Source organism: Salvelinus sp. IW2-2015, linkage group LG23 (genome assembly GCF_002910315.2).
Source record: "Salvelinus sp. IW2-2015 linkage group LG23, ASM291031v2, whole genome shotgun sequence".
Lineage (NCBI taxonomy): Eukaryota > Metazoa > Chordata > Actinopteri > Salmoniformes > Salmonidae > Salvelinus > Salvelinus sp. IW2-2015.
Genome location: NC_036863.1, coordinates 15,819,555 through 15,841,688, shown reverse-complemented (window position 1 = coordinate 15,841,688; position 22,134 = coordinate 15,819,555). Strand labels below are relative to the sequence as shown.

The following is a 22,134-nucleotide window of genomic DNA, read 5'->3' as shown; positions in this document are numbered from 1 at the left end:
TTATGTGATRTATGGCATACGCGGATTATCTTTGGGAGTTGGGTTCCACCCCTTACTTCATGTGACGAGAGTTGTATTCATTGAACATGAACTGATATTGATTGAGTACAATGGCACCTGGTAGTCATGGTCCATGATGTTAAAACTCTTTATTTTCTCTCAACACCGAGGGCTAAACAAATTCTCAGAAGTTGATGGCGGGTGTACACTTGAGATCACTTCTATGAATGCCCTATGAGGCAGACCCATGTTTAACGGATAGTGCTGCCAAATTTGTGTGCGTGTTTGACTGTGTGTGTGTGTGTGTGTGTGTGTGTGTGTGTGTGTGTGTGTGTGTGTGTGTGTGTGTGTGTGTCTAACCGTAGTTTCTGGATGTTGGAGGCGATTCCAGAGAGGCGGTACATGCCGTCCACCACGCCATGCTTCTCAATGAACTCTGTGCAGCTCTTGAGTACCTGGGGAACTGTAGCAGCAAACACCACAATGTCAGAGAGAGGGAGAGAAAGACACCTTTAAAGGGCATCTCCACTTCAATCAATAGATGTGCACCGTAACACTGCAATAAATGTGCACCCTTTAATAATGTATAGATGTTTCCTTTCTAAAGAGCGTGCATATATTCTTCCTCAAGGGAACACCAGCTACGAGGGGTTTTGGACTGAGAGAATATTTGATGTTCTCTGATAAAGAAAAACACAAACTTCTGTTGATCAAACGCAACGTCTCGTGAAGCATCTCTTCAAGTTGATCACAGGTACTGAGAATACAATGCAAAGAAGATCAAATGCATTCCTTTTCAAAAGGCAATGTGAAGGAATTTCATATTTGAAAGTTGAAGTTGGCAAAGCTTTGAGTGTCCGAGACCAAGGCCTGCCAGCCTCACATCAGACCGACCCTCGATTCAAAAAGGGTCCTTATTTCCTTTCTCCATCACTGCAGCATAGCAAATCAATATCCTACCACCACTGGCTGTTTATTAAAAAACACCTGCCATTTCACCTTTGTTACTTCCTCTGGCCAGTGGTCAGAACAGAGCAGAGAGAGCAGTAGACTCGGTGGCTATCTGGATAAGATCATCAGATAACAAGTCATGGCCTGCTGCAAGGGAAGAGAGAGACAGGGCGAGAGAGGATGAGAAAGGGAGAGACAGAAAGGTAGAGAGAGAGAGAAACTCTACTTGGAGGAGTTGAGACATGAAAAAGTGTATTGCTAGAAAAGTTAACAACTTCTCTATTACAATAAAATAAATGTCTCAATGTGTTTTGGTGTCCATATGACCCATTCTGTTGGACCAAACATCAAATGCAAATAGCTACAGTGGGGCAAAAAAGTATTTAGTCAGCCACCAATTGTGCAAGTTCTCCCACTTAAAAAAATGAGAGAGGCCTGTAATTTTCATCATGGGTACACTTCAACTATGACAGACAAAATGAGAAAAAAAAATCCAGAAAATCACATTATAGGATTTTTAATGAATTTATTTGCAAATTATGGTGGAAAATAAGTATTTGGTCACCTACAAACAAACAAGATTTCTGGCTCTCACAGACCTGTAACTTCTTCTTTAAGAGGCTCCTCTGTCCTCCACTCGTTACCTGTATTAATGGCACCTGTTTGAACTTGTTATCAGTATAAGACACCTGTCCACAACCTCAAACAGTCACACTCAAAACTCCACTATGGCCAAGACCAAATAGCTGTCAAAGGACACCAGAAAAAAATTGTAGACCTGCACAGGCTGGGAAGACTGAATCTGCAATAGGTAAGCAGCTTGGTTTGAAGAAATCAACTGTGGGAGCAAATTATTAGGAAATGGAAGACATACAAGACCACTGATAATCTCCCTCGATCTGGGGCTCCACGCAAGATCTCACCCTGTGGGGTCAAAAATGATCACAAGAACGGTGAGCAAAAATCCCAGAACCACACGGGGGACCTAGTGAATGACCTGCAGAGAGCTGGGACCAAAGTAACAAAGCCTACATCAGTAACACACTACGCCGCCAGGGACTCAAATCCTGCAGTGCCAGACGTGTCCCCCTGCTTAAGCCAGTACTGTCCAGGCCGCGTCTGAAGTTTGCTAGAGAGCATTTGGATGATCCAGAAGAAGATTGGGAGAATGTCATATGGTCTCAGATGAAACCAAAAATAACTTTTTGGTAAAAACTCAACTCGTCGTGTTTGGAGACAAAGAGATGCTGAGTTGCATCCAAAGAACACCATACCTACTGTGAAGCATGGGGGTGGAAAACATCATGCTTTGGGGCTGTTTTTCTGCAAAGGGACCAGGACGACTGATCCGTGTAAAGGAAGAATGAATGGGGCATGTATCGTGAGATTTTGAGTGAAAACCTCCTTCCATCAGCAAGGGCATTGAAGATGAAACGTGGCTAGGTCTTTCAGCATGACAATGATCCCAAACACCCCCGCGGGCAACGAAGGAGTGCTTCGTAAGAAGCATTTCAAGGTCCTGGAGTGGCCTAGCCAGTCTCCAGATCTCAACCCCATAGAAAATCTTTGGAGGAGTTAAAAGTCCGTGTTCCCAGCAACAGCCCCAAAACATCACTGCTCTAGAGGAGATCTGCATGGAGGAAGGGCCAAAATACCAGCAACAGTGTGTGAAACGTTGTGAAGACTTACAGAAAACGTTTGACCTCTGTCATTGCCAACAAAGGTATATAACAAAGTATTGAGATAAACTTTTGTTATTGACCAAATACTATTATTCCACCATAATTTGCAAATAAATTCATAAAAAATCCTACAATGTGATTTTCTGGATTTTCTTTCTCATTTTGTCTGTCATAGTTGAAGTGTACCTATGATGGAAATTACAGGCCTCTCTCATCTTTTTAAGTGGGAGAACTTGCACAATTGGTGGCTGACTAAATACTTTTTTGCCCCACTGTAGTTGAAACTTCTTGTCAGGGAGGAAGATGTGATCTCTGAACTTTGTTGGCGTGAGGCAGGGAGAGGTCATTTCACTCTCGCAAAAATCTGTCCAAAATAAGGCCAATGCGTTTCTATGGGCTTATTTTGGACCAAAACTTGATGTTTGACTTCCCGCCTTTGGGACGACTCCCACTGTTAGGGTGGAAACCTGCATCTCTTCAGTATATACAGATCACGGGTGTAAATGGGAAGGCGCACAACACAGCACAGAGGAGCAAAAGAGACAAGACCAAAAATACAACACGAGAATAAGCAGACAAACGCTTATAAAAACTAAAAATAACAAAACCTTGATATACAGGGATTTGGAATATTGCGCAAAAACCCCCATTAGAATTAATCAAATGTATTTGATATATTGCCCAGCCCTACATGGGGCTGTGCATTATCATGCTGGATCATAAGGTGATGGCGGCGGATGAATGGCACGACAAGGGGCCTCAGGATCTCGTCATGGTATATATGCGCATTGAAATTGCCATCGATAAAATGCAATTGTGTTCGTTGTCCGTAGCTTATGCCTGCCCATACCTTAACCCCACTGCCACAATGCGGCACTCTGTTCACAACGTTGATCAGCAAACCGCTCGCCCACACAAAGCCATACACGTGGTCTGCGGTTGTGAGGCCGGTTGGATGTCCTGCCAAATTCTCTAAAACTACAGCTCTGGTAGACATTCCTGCAGTCAGCATGCCAATTACATGCTCCCTTAAAACTTGTGACAAAACTGCACTTTTTAGAGTGGCCTTTTATTGTCCCCAGCACAAGGTGCACTTGAGTGATGATCATGCTGTTTAATCAGCTTCTTGATATGCCACACCTGCCAGGTGGATAGATTATCAAGGCAAAGGAGAAATACTCACTAACAGTGATGTAAACAAATTTGTGCACAAAATGTGCCACTGTAATGCAGCTTTACAGCACTGTGGTGGGAGCCCATTAGAACACAGTAGAAGGGGGAGGGGATTGGGGGGAGAGGAGGTTGTTTGGGTGGTAGTAGTGCAGGCAAACAGAACAGACCGCTCAGGATGGATTTAAGGGGCAAACAAAGCATGTGTTGCCAGATCCCTCTGGCTCCAGATCAGTGGAGAGGAAAAATCTCCCTGTGACCTGACCTTTACACCCTCTAAGTTGCCATGGTCGCCGTAGCAACCCTCCCAGGGCGCAGAGGGTGGTCGGGTTCATTCTGCATGCACGGACCGTAAAGCTGTAGGGGGTGAGTCAACAACAGCCCAACCCTGCTCTAGCCTCTACCGGAGTTGAGCCAAGCCCTGCTATACAGCCACTGTTATGTGGCGACTAGTCGAACCCTTGTACCATAGTGTGAGTGACCATCATGCACAAAGAAGGCCAATCGTTAATCCTGAGAACACCTCTCAGTATTTTAGTGTTTGCATGTGTGCGTTTCAAGCCTTCAATACCACAGTTGAGGTCAAAGCTGAAGAACTTCCGCATTTATGTGTCAGAGATTGAATGTACCTGTGTGTTTGTGAGAGAGAAAGAAAGGGAGTGTCTCACCATCGTGGCCCGAGTTGAGGAGGTGCTCCCCAAGGTCACAGCCAAACACCCTCTCCCGGAGGATGCCCCGCTGCTTCAGCTTCTGCTTGGTGGGCCTGGACTTCATGAAGGTGCGCAGGAACGTGATCAGCTTCCCGTGCTTCTTAGACACTGCCAGGAAAAAGAGACACACACACACACAATATGTTTAATACACACTCACATGTTCAGCTGGTGTTGACCGTCCATGTAACGTGAAATAACGCATTTAAAATGGTGAGCTGGCAAAGTGGTGAGCTGCAAGACCTTGCTTTCGTTAGATTATTGATTATGTTTAATCCAAGGTTATGCTGCATTTATGACCCAAGGTTCAATGGAAACATATAACAGACCAGAGGTGTGTGTGAATAAGCCAGTCCCAGTCAATACATTTATATATTTTTTTATTCTTCTAATGCCAGCCATTTATTACACCATGGGAAGATTTCTTGAGACTGTATTCAGCTTCACTCCTCAATTTCTATTCCAGGGCAACTGCAAACATCCTCCACCAGAATCACCGCCTCAATATGAAAGACTTAAACCAAAACCCCTCATTAAAGACAATGGGTCTAGAAAAAGGTCTAAGCCTTTCAAAGTATGGGCCCAGTTGTTTTCTCCATTTGGAAAATTGTGAGAAAAAACCCTCAGCTTTCAGAGAGAACAATGGAGTTTGCAGGCATGCCAACTTTTGTTCACAAATCCTCCACTGCAAATGGTAGATCCCAGAGTCAAATTTCCCCTGAAAAAGTGGAGACACATTCTCCAACGGAGCAGAAATAAGCCGGCTGCATCGTCCGACACGTTGCAGGGGAATCAACTTTCCCTCTACAGCAGGGCTGCCCAATTCCAGTCCTGGAGGGCCAAAACATTTATGTTTTTTGTTTCTACCTGGTAGTTAATTGCACTCACCTGGTGTCCCAGGTCTGAATCAGTCCCTGTTTAGAGGGGGAGTATTAAAACCAGAAGTGTTTCAGCCCTCCAGGACTGGAATTTGGCAGCCCTGCTCTACAGACTACAAACAAAAGACCTAACCCTATTCCAGGGACAACTTTTGTGAGTGACTCCACTCTCTTCACCACAGATAAATACCGAAAGTACTTTCATTTGTGTTTATATTGAGTACGAGAAGCACACCGCTTCTAAATCATGAACCATACTTTCTGCATTGCTAAATTCTCAGCTGATTGGAGCCAGAATTTCCCCTATGAGAAAGATAAAAATTCCTTGGTGCTGAATCCCACCAAACTGCTGAGGCAGCTTTGTTACCAACCGTTGAGGCATCAAAAGGGCTTTGCATATCATGTAGGGGCTGGGAGCAATTGTATCAGCTTACACCAGCTGTCACTGTTATTTAGGAACCCACATCAACAGAAGCTGATGGGAGCGCAAGCCTGCAAGGCAAGAAAGACTTTCCAGAGTTGTCTGAAGACTTCTCTGCTCAATGTCAACTCTGCTGACAGTGAAGGGGCAATTCCAGAGACGCTCTTSGGAAAATCAAACTGATTATGGGACAATGACGAGGTCATTGTTTAAGCTATCTTTGGCGAAAGCCTCCAAGATGGAAAACATATGGTAAACTACCTCACAGGGTTGGGTAAAGCACTGCTGCAACTCTGATTTTATGCAGTGCCTTCAGAAGGTATTCACACCCATCGAGTTTTCTTCAAAATTAATAAATCATGTAAAGCTGAAATGTTAAGTCAATAAGTATTCAACCCCTTTGATATGGTAAGACTAAATAAGTTCAGGAGTTAAAAATAGTGTTTAACATGATTTTTTTAATGACAACCTCATCTCTGTACCCCACACATACAAGTATCCGTAAGGTCCCTAATTCCAGCAGTGAATTTCAAACACAGACTCAACCACAAAGACCAGGGAGGTTTTCCAATGCCTCGCAAAGGGCACCTAATGGTAGATGGGTAAAAAAATAAAAATAAAGCAGACATTGAATAATCCTTTGTGCATTTGCGAAGTTATTAATTACACTTCGGATGTTGTATCAATACACCCAGTCACCACAAAGATACAGGCGTCCTTGATAACTCAGTTGCCAGAGAAGAAGGAAAGAGCTCAGGGATTTCACCATGAGGCCAATGGTGATTTTAAAACAGTTAGAGTTTAATGGCCGTGATAGGAGAAAACTGAGGAAGGATCAACAACATTGTAATTGCTCCACAATACTAACCTAATTGACTGAGTGAAAGAAGGAAGTCTGAAAATAATAAAAAATATTCCAAAACATGCATCCTGTTTGCAATAAGGCACTAAAGTAAGACTGCAACAAAAATGTGGCAAAATAATTAACTTTATGTCATGAATACAAAGCGTTATATTTGGGGCAAATTCAACATAAAACACATCACTGAGTACCATTCTTATTTTCAAGCATGGTGGTGGCTGCATTATGAACTGGGTATGCTTGTCATCAGCAAGGACTAGGGAGTTTATGATAAAAAATAAACAGAATAGAGCAAAGCACAGGCAAAATCCTAGAGGCCAATCTGGCTGTCTGCTTTCCAAGCTGGGAGACAAATTCACCTTTCAGCAGGACAGTAACCTAAAACACAAGGCCAAATATACACTGGAGTTGCTTATCAAGACGATATTGAATGTTCCTGAGTGGCCTAGTTAATTTTTGGGGGTTAAATCGGCTTGAAAATCTAGGGAAAAAAATAATGTAAAAAATAATAAGTGCTAATATTGTACAATCCAGACGTGCAAAGTTCTTAGAGATGTACCCAGAAAGACTCACAGCTGTAATCACACCAAAGGTGATTCTAACATATATTGACTCAGGAGGTTGAATACTTATCTAATCAAGATATATTAGTGTTTTATTTTTCATATATATATATATATATATTTTTTTTTACAAATGTTTCTTCCACTTTAACATTATAGTATTTTGTATAGATCGTTGACAAAAAAATKACAATGAAATCCATTTTAATCTCACTTTGTAACAACAAAATTTGGAAAAAGTAAAGGGGTGTGAATACTTCCTGAAGGCACTGTAGTGAGCAAGCTGAAGACCAGCAGTCGGCTTAGTGGATCAGGGTGATGTAAAACTTTCCCAGSGGTTGCTGAAACCTTCTTATATCATGGTATGCATTTGAAAACCTATAAAATGGCTGAGTCATAGTCAGCGGGGCAGAGAGCTGCTCCTCGGGTGGTTGGACACAGTGGAATTCTCCGCGGTCCACAGCAAGTCAAATAAGAGCCAGCAGCCTCACCCTGAGATTTGTATGTGGAACTCTTGGATGCCAGAGGGGAACATTTATGTGGAATTTTGACAGTTATGAGGAGAATTATTGTGATAAAACTGGTGTGGCTGACCGTAATGACATTTCACAATGCTCATACAGTTAGAAAATACTTTTACGACATTTTGAAAGGCAAACGTCATTAATTAGGACTTTTAAGGTGGTGTAAGGAGCAGTATGAAATTATGCCAACATAATGCAGATGGAGGCAAGCAAACACGCAGGTGCTCACGTGGACATAAACACACTCCTGTCAGAGTCAACACAAAGCAGCTACTGTCTGTTCTTTATCTTTACAACTTTCACAGTTAAGTGCCACTGTAGAGGAAGCTAACAATAACATTCCACATTGCACTGCATAGCTATAATCTCAGTCAACATTGATCATTTCTCAAAACAAGAATAGACTGACGAGTTTCAGAAGAAAGTTCTTTGTTTCTAGCCATTTTGAGCCTGTAATCAGACCCACAAATGCTCCAGATACTCAACTAGACTAAAGGCCAGTTTTATTACTTCTTTAAATCAGAACACCAGTTTTCAGCTGTGCTAACATAATTGCAAAAGGATTTTCTTGTGATCAATTAGCCATTTACATTTATAAACTTGGATTAGCTAACACAACATGCCATTGGAACACAGGAGTGATGGTTGCTGATAATGGGCCTCTGTACACCTACGTAGATATTCCATAAAAAATCTGCTGTTTCCAGCTTCAATTGTAATTTACAACATTAACAATGTCTACACTGAATTTCTGATCAATTTGCTGTTATTTTAATGGACAAAAAAGGTGCTTTTCTTTCAAAAACAAGGACTTTTCTAAGTGACCCCAAACTCTTGAACGGTGGTGTATTTGTAATAAAGCAGCTTTCTTGACAACATTTTTGCTTCCCCTTCTCCTACATTTATGGCCCATTCCCAAGATTATCCAGGGAAACATTTGGATCAGGATATCAGTAGGAAATATAAGCATCTGAATATAAAAAAATATATATTTCTGGCGCAGGATAAATTCCAATCTCTCCACGCCATGACCGCTGCTGAACTAACGTGGAGAGGGAGAAAGAATGACAAAGGGGAAGAAGGACAGAGATCAAGACAACAGAGTGCGAGAGAGACAGCGAGCGAGAAGAAGTGGAGCCAAAGCTTGGACTGCGAGCCATCAAAACTGTTTGAGATTGCCGGAGCGCACGTGTGACAGGCGAGGGAGGCCCCAGTGCGCTCAGGGACCAGATGCGTGGTAAAGTAACCGTTACTGACATCACAGCAAACATCACGCTCCCTCTCGGATGCTGGGTCGTTTCAAGGGATGCGTGCAGGCCAACCGTAGGTTCAAAACCACAATGTAGAAATTAGTTTGTGAGGTGCATTGTTTGAAACTTCTCTGAAATGATTTGATAACGTTGTGCATATACCTTTTGCTGTACTGTATTGAGATTGTTGCCGAGATAACAATGACAAGTTATACTGATGCCATGACACTAAACCCTGCATTTCCAAGTACAGTACAACGGATATCAAGTCTGTCGATTGATATCTTATCTACTTGCAACATCAGTCCAACAATAGTACTGGAGAGTGATGTCGAGGAATCCAACTATTATGTCAACTTCATGCTCTATTTAGCAGAGCCTTTTTGCAACCTGCTCATGTAAAACAGGCTTGACCGCTCCACTTACCTGCTCAATTACCCCCCATCCCGCCGTTTACAACCGCGTCAAGCACTTTTATAGAGGGGGGAGCATTGTTCTGCCATGAGACAATGTTTACATTCTTCACCAAGGCAGGTCCTATGGAATTCCATGGGAAAAACTGCTATAGAATATTTAGAAATGACACCATTGAGAGATGACAACAGTAACAGTATAATATGGACCTTATATGCAAGCTGTGGCCCCAAAAAAAGCTTTAATTGCCAGTGGGAGCAATGTTGTGTCCAAAGCAAACAGTAGAATTGCATCTGCCCATTAAATGTGGTCCTGGGAGACAGTGACCTCTGTTTGGGTATGAGAGTGCTGGAGCATGTCACAGCCAGGCCAGAATGGCTGATTGTTCCAAGCTGAATACCCCATTGGAGTAACAGAGTTCTAGCTGAGAGAGGGATGACATCAGCCAAAAGTGTGTGGTCTCACAGGACAACATTGCAAATGGTCCTTTAAGACAACTAACAAATAGAGCAATATTTGTCTTGGGGGACCAGAGTGAGTGCATTCTGCTGTATTATTTTCAGGGAGACCACATGAAACTGCTTTATAAGACATCCATCTCAGCCTTTGTCAAGATAAGGTTGATGACATGCAAACTACAAAGCCCAATAGACCTCTAAAGGATCAATGTGGTATCTCAAAGCTATGAATCAATTTAATGCATGTCRTTATATGATGTAATTGCCACGACTCACAGGAGATATCAAGGGTGTAAAGAAAACGCAACACTGTTCTTGTGAGCATAAGGAAATTCAGAAGGAGTCTTAACATAAATAGGTCTGCCTATAGGACACTTAAACCTAACTGCTGTTGAATATTAACAGACCCTCACAAATGAGTCATTGAAGGCATGAGCAGGTGAAGCAGTTTCAACCTGAGACATAGTTGGGCAATGGCTGGTACCTAATTAAACTCAGTGGGAGGGAAATAATCATTTTAGAGTAATTGTCAAAGGAATGTTAGGGCTGATTTGAGTTTCAACAAGTGTGCTACTAGACTAAATGACATGACTGCCCACATCACGTAAATAATTTCAGAGAAGATCAACAAAACGGCTCAAACTTTCATGATTGACAACATAATTTCAGAATATTGGTGAGAAAGCAGTGAATAAGTGAAAAATAAACGGAATTTAAGGGCAAAGACGGTTCTAACCCCCCAGATACAACTGAAGTACACACTATACAAGGCTACAAATTAAATCCCATACCGTAATACATTCTTACCTGCGTTTCAGTGGGATTCTCACTTTATGACAGGACTTTAAATAGGGGATCCAAGGTAAACTGTAGGCATTTCCTTACAGATGCTCGTTCTGTAACTCCTCATAATTTGATTAATACGACTAATTATTTCAAAAGACAACGCCGACAAAACATCACTTGACAATCACAAAATGTAGGGCTGCTCACGGACAGTGAATAGCAGTCAAAAATAGGATTAGGATAAGTGTGCTTCTCACTCCTCAGCGAGTCTACTATGAGTTCAATCGCCCCGCAAGTAAACTTTCTTCACAGCATTCTTTCCTTTCAGTTGAACCAGCCCCCTCCCGTGTCAGTTTACAACCCAACTAGACCATTGAACTGAAAAGAGGGTTGCTGCGACCGGAGTATGGGCAAGTGGGCGTGTAGAAAGGAGAGTAGCAGGCATGTGGAAAGGAGTGGGTGTGTCGAAAGGAACGATTTGGCCTTGTGGAAAAGAGTGGGTGTGCTATAGGCTAGACGCTTTTGATTGAGGTGTTTCTTTTTTTCTTACCACGCAACTACCGTACATTGAGCTACCATACGAGAACATGGACTTGTGTTTTGAAGCCATAGGATGAGTCAGTTGTATTTCACTGTTAGTTTTACACAAATAATTGTACATTTTCAGTTATAAAATTTATGATTGTTTATTTTTTATTAAAAGTACTTATGATGTGCTTACTGTGATTGTCACCCTGATAAATCATATCAAATTTTATTGGTCACATATACATGGTTAGCAGATGTTATTGCGAGTGTAGCGAAATGCTTGTGCATCTAAACTCAGCAAAAAAAGAAATGTCCCTTTTTCAAAGATAATTTGTAAAAATCCAAATAATTTCACAGATCTTCATTGTAAAGGGTTTAAACACTGCTTGTTCAATGAACCATAAACAATTCATGAACATGCACCTGTGGAACGGTCGTTAAGACGGTAGGCAATTAAGGTCACAGTTATGAAAACTTAGGACACTAAAGAGGCCTTTCTACTGACTCTGAAAAACACCAAAAGAAAGATGCCCAGGGTCCCTGCTCATCTGTGTGAACGTGCCTTGGGCATGCTGCAAGGAGGCATGAGGACTGCAGATGTGTCCAGGGCAATAGATTGCAATGTCCGTACTGTGAGACGCCTAAGACAGCGCTACAGGGAGACAGGATGGACAGCTGATCGTCCTCGCAGTGGCAGACCACGTGTAACACCTGCACAGGATCGGGTACCGAAAATCACACCTGCGGGACAGGTACAGGATAGCAACAACAACTGCCCGAGTTACACCAGGAACGCACAATCCCACCATCAGGGCTCAGACTGGCCGCAATAGGCTGAGAAAGGCTGGACTGAGGGCCTGTAGGCCTGTTGTAAGGCAGGTCCTCACCAGACATGACCGGCAACAACGTCGCCTATGGGCACAAACCCACCGTCGCTGGACCAGACAGGACTGGCAAAAAATGTCATCCACTGACAAGTCGTGGTTTTGTCTCACCAGGGGTGATGGTCGAATTTGCGTTTATCGTAGAAGGAATGAGCGTTACACCGAGGCCTGTACTCTGGAGCAGGATCGATTTGGAGGTGGAGGGTCCGTCATGGTCTGGGGCGATGTGTCATAGCATCATCGGACTGAGCTTGTTGTCATTGCAGGCAATCTCAACACTGTGCATTACAGGGAAGACATCCTCCTCCCTCATGTGGTACCCTTCCTGCAGGCTCATCCTGACATGACCCTCCAGCATGACAATGCCACCAGCCATACTGCTCGTTCTGTGCGTGATTTCCTGCAAGACAGGAATGTCAGTGTTCTGCCATGGCAATCGAAGAGCCCGGATCTCAATCCCATTGAGAACGTCTGGGACCTGTTGGATCGGAGCGTGAGGGCTAAGGCCATTCGCCCCAGAAATGTCTGGGCATTGGTGGAAGAGTGGGGTAACATCTCACAGCAAGAACTGGCAAATCTGGTGCAGTCCACGAGGAGGAGATGCACTGCAATACTTAATGCAGCTGGTGGCCACACCAGATACTGACTGTTACTTTTGATTTTGACCCCACCTTTGTTCAGGGACACATTATTCCATTTCTGTTAGTCACATGTCTGTGGAACTTGTTCAGGTTATGTCTCAGTTGTTGAATCTTGTTATGTTCATACAAATATTTACACGTTAAGTTTGCTGAAAATAAACACAGTTGACAGTGAGAGGACGTTTCTTTTTTTGCTGAGTTTAGTTCAGACAATGCAGCAATATCAACAAGTAATCTAACAATTCCACAACAACTACCTAATACACATACATCCAAGTAAAGGGATGGAAGGGGAATAATAAAGGTATATTCAAAAAAAAAGTATGTATATTCATGCATGTATGTGTATATATATATATATATGTATGTGCATGTATGTGTATACAGTTGAAGTCGGACGTTTACATACACTTAGATTGGAGTCATTAAAACTCATTTTTCAACCACTCCACAAATTTCTTGCTAACAAACTATAGTTTTGGCAAGTCGGTTAGGACATGAAGTAATTTTTCCAACAAATGTTTACAGACAGATTATTTCACTTATAATTCACTGTATCACAAGTCCAATGGGTCAGAAGTTTACATACACTAAATTGACGGTGCCTTTAAACAGCTTGGAAAGTTCCAGAATATTATGTCATGGCTTTAGAAGCTTCTGATAGGCTAATTGACATCATTTGAGTGAATTGGAGGTGTACCTGTGGATGTATTTCAAGGCCTACCTTCAAACTCAGTGCCTCTTTGCTTGACATCATGGGAAAATCTAAAGAAATCAGCCAAGACCTGGTAGACCTCCAACCTTGTAGACCTCCACAAGTCTGGTTCATCCTTGGGAGCAATTTCCAAACGCCTAGAGGTACCATGTTCATCTGTACAAACAATAGTACGCAAGTATAAACACCATGGGACCACCCAGACATCATACCGTCTCCTAGAGATGAATGTACTTTGGTGCGAAAAGTATAAATCAATCCCAGAACAGCAGTAAAGGACCTTGTGAAGATGCTGTAGGAAACAGGTACAAAAGCATCTATATCCACAGTAAAACGAGTCCTATATCGACAATACCTGAAAGGCCGCTCAGCAAGGAAGAAGCCACTGCTCCAAAACTGCCATAAAAAAGCCAGACTACGGTTTTCAACTGCACATGGGGACAAAGATCGTACTTTTTGGAGAAATGTCCTCTGGTCTGATGAAACATAAATATAAAAATAGAACTGTTTGGCCATAATAACCATCGTTATGTTTGGAGGAAAAAGGGGGAAGCTTGCAAGTCAAAGAACACCATCCTAACATGAAGCACGGTTGGCAGCATCATGTTGTGGGGGTGCTTTGCTGCAGGAGGGGCTGGTGCACTTCACAAAATAGATGGCTTCATGAGGGAGGAAAATGATGTGGATATATTGAAGCAACATCTCAAGACATCAGTCAGGAWGTTAAAGCTTGGTCGCAAATGGGTCTTCCAAATGGACAATGACCATTGTGAGTAAGCCATTGTGGCAAAATGGCTTAAGGACAACAAAGTCAAGGTTTTGGAGTGGCCATCACAAAGCCATGACCTCAATCCCATAGACAATTTGTGGGCAGAACTGAAAAAGCGTGTGCGAGCAAGGAAGCCTACAAACCTGACTCAGTTACACCAGCTCTGTCAGGAGGAATGGGCCAAAATTCATCCAACTTATTGTGGGAAGCTTGTGGAAGGCTACCCGAAACATTTGACCCAAGTTAAACAATTTAAAGGCAATGCTACCAAATACTAATTGAGTGTATGTAAACTTCTGACCCACTGGGAATGTGATGAAAGAAATAAAAGCTGAAATAAATCATTAGCTCTACTATTATTCTGACATTTCACATTCTTAAAATAAAATGGTGATCCTAACTGACCTAAGAATGCATTTTTACTAGGATTAAATGTCAGTAATTGTGAAAAACTGAGTTTAAATGTATTTGGCTAAGGTGTATGTAAACTTCCGACTTCAACTGTGTGTATGAATGTTTATGTATATATATATATATATATATATATGGGTATGTATGTATGTCTATGGATATTTACCCCCAAAATATATGGGGGTTTTGAAATGATGCAGACAATTACATTGATGGAAGCAACAATCTATCCGCAATATATATATATTTTTAAATTTAAAAGTAAAGGGATGGAATAAGAATATGTACATATAAATATATGGATGAGCAATGACCGAGCAGCATAGGCAAGATGCAATAGATGGTATAAAATACAGTATATACATATGGGATGAGTAATGCAAGATATGTAAACATCAGTATTAAAGTGGCATTACTAAAGTGACTAGTGATCCATTTGATAGAGTGGCCAATGATTTCAAGTCTGTATGTAGGCAGCAGCCTCTCTGTGTTAGTGATGGCTGTTTAACAGTCTGATGGCCTTGAGATAGAAGCTATTTTTCAGTCCCTCGGTCCCAGCTTTGATGCACCTGTACTGACCTCGCTATTAGTAGCTACTTCCCATGCCGTTGCCGGACCTGCCAGACAGTAGTTCCAGTGTAGTTGCCATTCATGCCCTCCCCATTGAGTTGTAGACTGTATCCATGTATCAAAGTGACATCTAGATGGTTATCAATTTTCATTATTTCTTGTATAGGCTGCTATGAAACCATGGGAAGGTAAAAAGTTGCCACGGTGCCTACTGCCGGCGACATGACCTGATACAGCTGCCCATTAGGAAGCAGGTAAGAAGCAGGTTGGCAGGCATCTCGATACAACACCGGTGCACTGGTCACCGGCTTATCGACTCGTTGTGAGTGGCAACAAATCTGCCCAATTAGCTGAGTCGCTTTCTATACACCCACTCTCCTTCGACACAGCCACTCGCCCATACTCCAGTCGTCATATTGTGCTGCAGCTACCCATACTTGAGTAAAGAAAAATGAAATAACTAAATAGCACTATGTATTGAAGCCAAACAAGGACATCATCTATTTACTATGAAGTGGCAGATTCTGATTCAAGGCCACATTCCACCTCTGAAAAACATGGACTCCTATCCCAGCACCAACAAATCTGTCAATATTACAGGGCACCAATGCTACAGAAGCGATATAGTGGGAGAATATACCACACCGTTTTGTGGTGTTTTGAGTATGTTGCAATGCAAAGTCATCAAACTGTACACACTGTATGTGCATTCAATGCATGCAGGGTGAAGACAAAGCTTCCCTTTTCGATTCATGTAATCTTTTCTCAGTATTTCCACTCAGACACAGAATTAACTGTGCATTGTGGTTTGATGTTCTCAAATTAACCGACATGGGAAACGCCTTGATAACATTTTGTTACACTCTCAAACACCCACTCCTCTGTTAAGTTAATGTTTAAAGTATCCCTATATTTCTGTTATTATAGTGCTATCACTCTGTTATTAGTACGCCTGTGCGGTAGTCTCATTGTTGATGGACCTGCCCTGAGTGCAATGGCAACTATGCACTGTGGAAATACGGTTTAGTAAACATTGTTAAACTGGAACCTAGTCCTTGTGTCATTTTAGGTTAACACCCTCAAAGTAGCCTAAAAAACATTCCCTTTGTTTTCACATTGGCGTACTATGCACAAGTTGTGTGTGCACCAAAAACATGACCCAAGGGTCATAGTAGGTGCGTGAGCACCCTTGTTTCGCATCGAAGAGAATGAGGGCTGAAGTTTCTGAGACTATCTCCCCCAATCATTCCCCACAGGCCCAAACTACACAAGGTCTCTGTGCCTCACATACTTTCACGGCCCAGAGCATGTGTGTCAGGAAATTGACCAAAGCCCCATTGGGAAAAGCATGACAAATATTACTGTCTCCTTCACACATTCTCCATTCTATCTCTCACTTTGCTTCTCTCATAGACACATCCAGCTCTTGTCTTGGCTCGCTTGCGCTCCTCACAGCTGCCCAAGTCACTCGACTGGTCCCCAGACAGGAAGCCAGCTCCAGCCCAAGGAGGAAGTAGGAGATTCAAAGAGTAGCGGGGTCAGAACATCTGGACAAACACCTGCCATACTAGGGCAGTCAGGCTGGAGAAAACAGCAGAGCTGACCACACTGTTGCTCAGACTTCAGTGTTTAAGTGTGTGGATGATGTGTGTGTCTCTCAGACTTCAGTGTTTAAGTGTGTGGATGATATGTGTGTCTCTCAGACTTCAGTGTTTAAGTGTGTGGATGACGTGTGTCTCCTCAGACTTCGAGAAAGTTACACAAAAGGACTCTAGGTTTAGTTACACCGTAACCCTTCATCCAAGTGAGACAGTTTGCAGATGTCCTTTTAAACTTGAGTTAAAAAGGCTAAAAACAATTCTAAGAACCCTCTCAGCTTTCCAAAGTAACTTTTTTCCAAATGCAACTCAATACAGTGGTGAAGACAACTGCAAAGGATCTCCTTCAATCTGCTCACTCTCTGACATTTCAGAGGGAGAAATCTCAACCCAGTTCGCCAGCTAAAAGGACAAGGGACCATTTTCTATGCAGGGGAGCTGGTGAGTGTATGTTTGAACATGTCAGGGTTCCTGTTAGGAATGTAGCCATTTCAGTGACCATGGAGAAGACTGGGCTCCTTACTGTTGCAGGACAAAGCTTAACGCTCCAAAGGATCATTTTATAGCACCCGCCTTAAAGGGGGGACTTGAATAAATCAAGCCAGTCTAGACCCCAGCCACAGCCAAAAGTCTTTCAAGTTAAACCAAACAGAGTAGACAACTACAGCTGGCTGGTAACCAGATAGGGAGGACACTGAAGAAGTCTGAAGAAAAAAAGCAGCAGGATCAATTCCTCAAAAGGAACCCTGATAAACCTAAAWAATAAAAGGTAAATAACACAGCAACACAGTCATTGGAAATAATCTAGTAATCAACTAATTAAGTCTAGTGCAAGTGAATCTGATAAAGGAGGGTACGTTACACTCCGACAACAGTGCTCAGGTTAGAGAGTAAGTGGATTTAGCTGTTCAAGTGAGTTTACACGCATCAAAGAGAAGGCTCTTGACCAAAGCACTTGTGTTACATCATAGAGTGCACCAAGAACTAAGAATGAAGAGTGAACTAAGAATTACCTGCGGACTCTTGTCCTTGTTATCTTAGAGACTTGGTGAACAGACAGAGAAAGACAAAGTGCCTCAGCGGCGTGTCGGGTGCGTTAGTAGTGGGTTAGCTCTGGGGTGGTTAAGGCACACGTAGGGATGGACACACGTGTCTACCTGAGCTCAGGCTGTAGAAGTTTAACGGGTCGGTCACCCATGCACTGTCCTGCTTTACACTCTCTATCTCCAAATCTGTATGCCGTCACACGAACGGATGGATAGGCAGGAGAGGCGGGTAGGAACGGAGAGGGAGAGAAYGTCCTGTTAGAGGAGGAACATGGCAGGAACAGCTTTTTTCTGTTTCGAGACTGTCACTCAGTCAGATAGCTTGGCATCTGACACTTGGTGGAGGAGGCACAAAAGGACATTAAGCATTATGTGTGCATTGGTTAAAGTTCAATTAATATACAGGAAATGAATAAACCTTTCATAGTACATCATTGTGCAGTGAACACTACAAAACTTTGTCAGCAAATAAAATCCTTTTCACTGTAAAAATTGGTGTCAGGCAGTACAAAGTATCATTAAGTGTTGAAATGACTATTGAATTTGACAACCAGGTGTGGAAGGAGGAAAAGCAGTGTGGGTAAGAAAAGTGTGTGGCCCTTAAGTGCATCCTTTCTTCCTCCCTCCTCTAATCAGTGATTAAGCATGATTAGATAGGTAAACCCAAGGGCTCCATCACATGGCTTTCACCTGTCCAGTAATTTCTAATCATTGACTACTTCAAGGAAAGAGAAGAAGGATGCACTTGAACGGGGCCTGTGTTTGTGAGAGGGATAGGGAGAGGGGGGTGTATACCAGCAAGCACAGGGTGGGAAGAGACTCCAGGAGGCAGGCCGCAGACCAGAGCAGGGGAATGCTGAAGTAGGGTGGGGGGGCAAAGGGGATGACAGTGAAATAAACAACAAGCTTAAACATGCATGGAGCAGCGTGAAGCCGTGCAAAAAACGACATGCAAATTTCAGGTGTGTGACCAATATGGCAACCCAATGAGCGGAGATCTAAAATGGGTGGGCAAGCAAATAGGAGCCATTTCCACAGAGTTGACATTCTTTGTGTGCATTCAGGACAGTATGCCAGATACAGCATGATGCATTATTTTATTTGCATAACACACCATCTAATATGCTTAGAAACATTAGCTTTAAATTTTGTGCACCAGATAACATTGGGCCGTAACCCCTAACAACATCTGAGACGGCATAGTTATGGTGATGATGCTATTCCTCATTGCGGATCCTATGGGGTGTGTTGTTTTTTTGCCATGTCACCACTTCCCTGTTCCCTTTGCCTTGATATTGTTCCCAGCAGGCCTTGCATGCTTCTGCTCCTACCAGGCCTCCCACCTCAATTCCAAAGGGTTGGTTCTGACACTGAGTCATTGCGTGATTCACTCCTTGAATTGGAAGGTAATTTTTCAAGGCTGATTTAGATAGGCTTAAGGTGTCTGTGGCTGATCGAGAGAGTACATGGGGCTGAGTCCAAAATGGTACCTCATTCCCTACATAGTGCTCTATAGGGAATGGGATGCCATCTCAGGATATAAGATATGAATAGGATGGGATGGGATGCCATGGAAAGGGCTTGGCAGCCTGGTCATTCCGAAACATGACATAAGCTGCACTTTTCACAATCCATCTAAAAGCATTACCCATGTAAGAGGGGGTCAAAGTCCATGCATGATAGAGTTTCTATTATGCCTATCAGAATGTCGTGGCTGTACTTTCTGATTGTGATAGGGCTTTATGGTACACTCACGTGTTGAATGGCCGTGTTTGTTTTTGGACACTCATATGAGTGCGCTAGGTGGCTTATCTGTTTGCTGTGGCTACCTATAGATCAGCAATACGTGTTTGCATTGGATTAACATTGACATTGTGCAAATAGAGACATGAGACGTGAGTTTAGGTGGTTATTCAAGAGCACGATAACTATGGATTTCATTTTTCAAGTTGTGAAACGTTGAGTAGTGGGAATTCTCACTGGACACTTCGTACCAATATAAGATCATCACATTCAACTAAAGATATCAATATTATGATCTAGGTCTTATGTTTATATTTTGCAGTCAAGTGTTGTGTTCAATACACAAGTCTCTTCAATCAATCCCTAGGTCTATACTGTCACTAAACTTTCCTTTTGGATTCACCCTATTGTATTGTGGAGCCAGCCCTGAAATACATTTAAAAAGGCCAGTTAACATGAGAAACGTTTGGCTTGGTTGTGACTTCACTCATTCAGTGGTCTCTGCTGCTCTGTCTTTGCAATGACATGATAGGTGTTCCCTCACATTGCTCTGTGCTTTAGCCTCAGCTGGCCTAGCCGCCTGAGACAGACAGACACTTGTGTAGAACATCACCCTTACTCCTCCACAGAGTGGCACTAGCACCTGTTGCAGCTCAGTCACCATGACACACCACACATCCCATCCACATCATCATCACACCACACACTTACAGACGAGATCACAGTTGGGAATCCCCCCCAATCTCACTAGACATTATCATACTCTAACATTGATATACATTTTCCATAACCAACTGCTTCCTGCTGTCAGAAATATCAGATATATTTAGTTAGTAGTTTATAGTTAATGACGTCAAAGTGACAACAACACATTTTTGATAAGACCTATTATATACTTTATCCACCAAAAACAACATAGCACCAAGTGGGAGCGAACGCTAGGAGAGTCACGGACGCATCACTGTTATTAGAGAGGAAATACAGTACCTGGTTTTGGCACCGAGTTGGTGACGGACTGCGGCACCTTGTCGTTTATCAGCTCCACACACTCACTGGGAAAGAAGCCAACCTGGGGAGAGAAGACAAAAAACACTTTTTACACACACAGAGACAGAGAGCACAAGAGTGAGCAGAGAGGATGAGTGTGTGTGAAAATGAATGAATGAATGAGTGAGAGAAAGAGAGCAGTACCATTAWAGACTGATAAACAGTCTTCAGCCACTTATATCAATATGTCTCTACTGTGCATCTGGCCTTTGTTGGAGACCTCTCTCTGGATTAGGGAGTCCATAGGCAGTTGGTATAAACACATACTAAAAGGTTGGTGTGCGACCCAGGATGCCACTTGGAAATGTGCTGTGCTCGTTGTGGTGTTCAGTCAAGATCATGTGCCTAATTAGCTGCCCAAGCTATGGCTTTTAGGAATGGTCTGTGCCAGCTGAAGCGGAGGTAAAGGCCGGAGGGTGAGTGTGTGTGGGGCAATGTGTGTGTGTGTGTGACTGTGTGCACATGCTGTGTGTGTATCCCAAATGTTTTATATCATAAGAACATTTCCTTCTAGTCTATAATTGGACACTGGACAGCAGCCAAGAGCAGACTGTGATAGTTTAAAATCTCTACAGTCAACCGGAAAGCAAAATATCCTTGTCGGACACAAATGTTAGTGCGTCAGGTAGCCTAGCGGTTAGGGCATTGGGCCAGTAACCGAAAGGTTGCTGGCTCGATTACCCGAGCAAACAAGGTGAAAAAAAGCAAGGCACTTAAACCCTAATTTGCTCAAGGGGTGCCATACTACTATGGCTGACCCTTTAAAACAACACATTTCACTGCACCCATCCTGTGTGCGACAATAAAACATATATTTATTTATATTATTTTTCAGATGAACATGAGTAAAACAAATAATTTCTGATTTAACACAACTGATCCTCCCAGTGCAAATAGACATACAGTGGGGAGAACAAGTATTTGATACACTGCCGATTTTGCAGGTTTTCCTACTTACAAAGCATGTAGAGGTCTGTAATTTTTATCATAGGTACACTTCAACTGTGAGAGACGGAATCTAAAACAAAAATCCAGAAAATCACATTGTAATATTTCTAACGCCCATCGCTGCTCCAGGCTAAACTGTCTTCCTCAAGTCTTTGTGAGTGTTAAGAAATCTCTTAGGCTGTATAATAGAATAATATAAATCTCTAGGCTGGTATTATAGAATAATATACATCTCTAAGGCTGTAAATAGAATAATATACATCTCTAAGGCTGTATAATAGCATAATATAACTCTTCTAGCTGTATAATAGAATAATATGAATCTCTTTGGCTGTATAATAGAATAATATACATCTCTTTGGCTGTATAATATAATAATATACATCTCTTTGGCTGTATAATAGAATATAAATCTTAGGCTGTATAATATAATAATATAAATAATATAAATCTCTAGGCTGTAAATAGAATAATATAAATCTCTTAGGCTGTATAATGAATATATAATTAGTAATAAATATATAAATCTCTTAGGCTGTATAATAGAATAATATACATCTCTTAG

General features: G+C 42.3%; 1 protein-coding gene across 2 annotated transcripts in view; it reads right to left on the bottom strand.

The window, feature by feature from the left end:
- The window catches only part of LOC111950261 (rho GTPase-activating protein 32-like), a 239,412-nt gene that overhangs the window by 13,936 nt on the left and 203,342 nt on the right, over nt 1-22,134 (bottom strand). Inside the window, exons 11-13 of one of the 2 annotated variants that reach the window (XM_023967694.1) lie at nt 20,562-20,643; nt 4,472-4,621; nt 361-463 (exon numbers count right to left, since the gene is read on the bottom strand). In XM_023967694.1, coding sequence (XP_023823462.1) covers nt 361-463; nt 4,472-4,621; nt 20,562-20,643 — 335 coding nt within the window. Of the gene's footprint in view, nt 1-360; nt 464-4,471; nt 4,622-10,690; nt 11,050-20,561; nt 20,644-22,134 lie in introns of those variants that run through there. The other variant, XM_023967696.2, reaches the window with a different exon arrangement.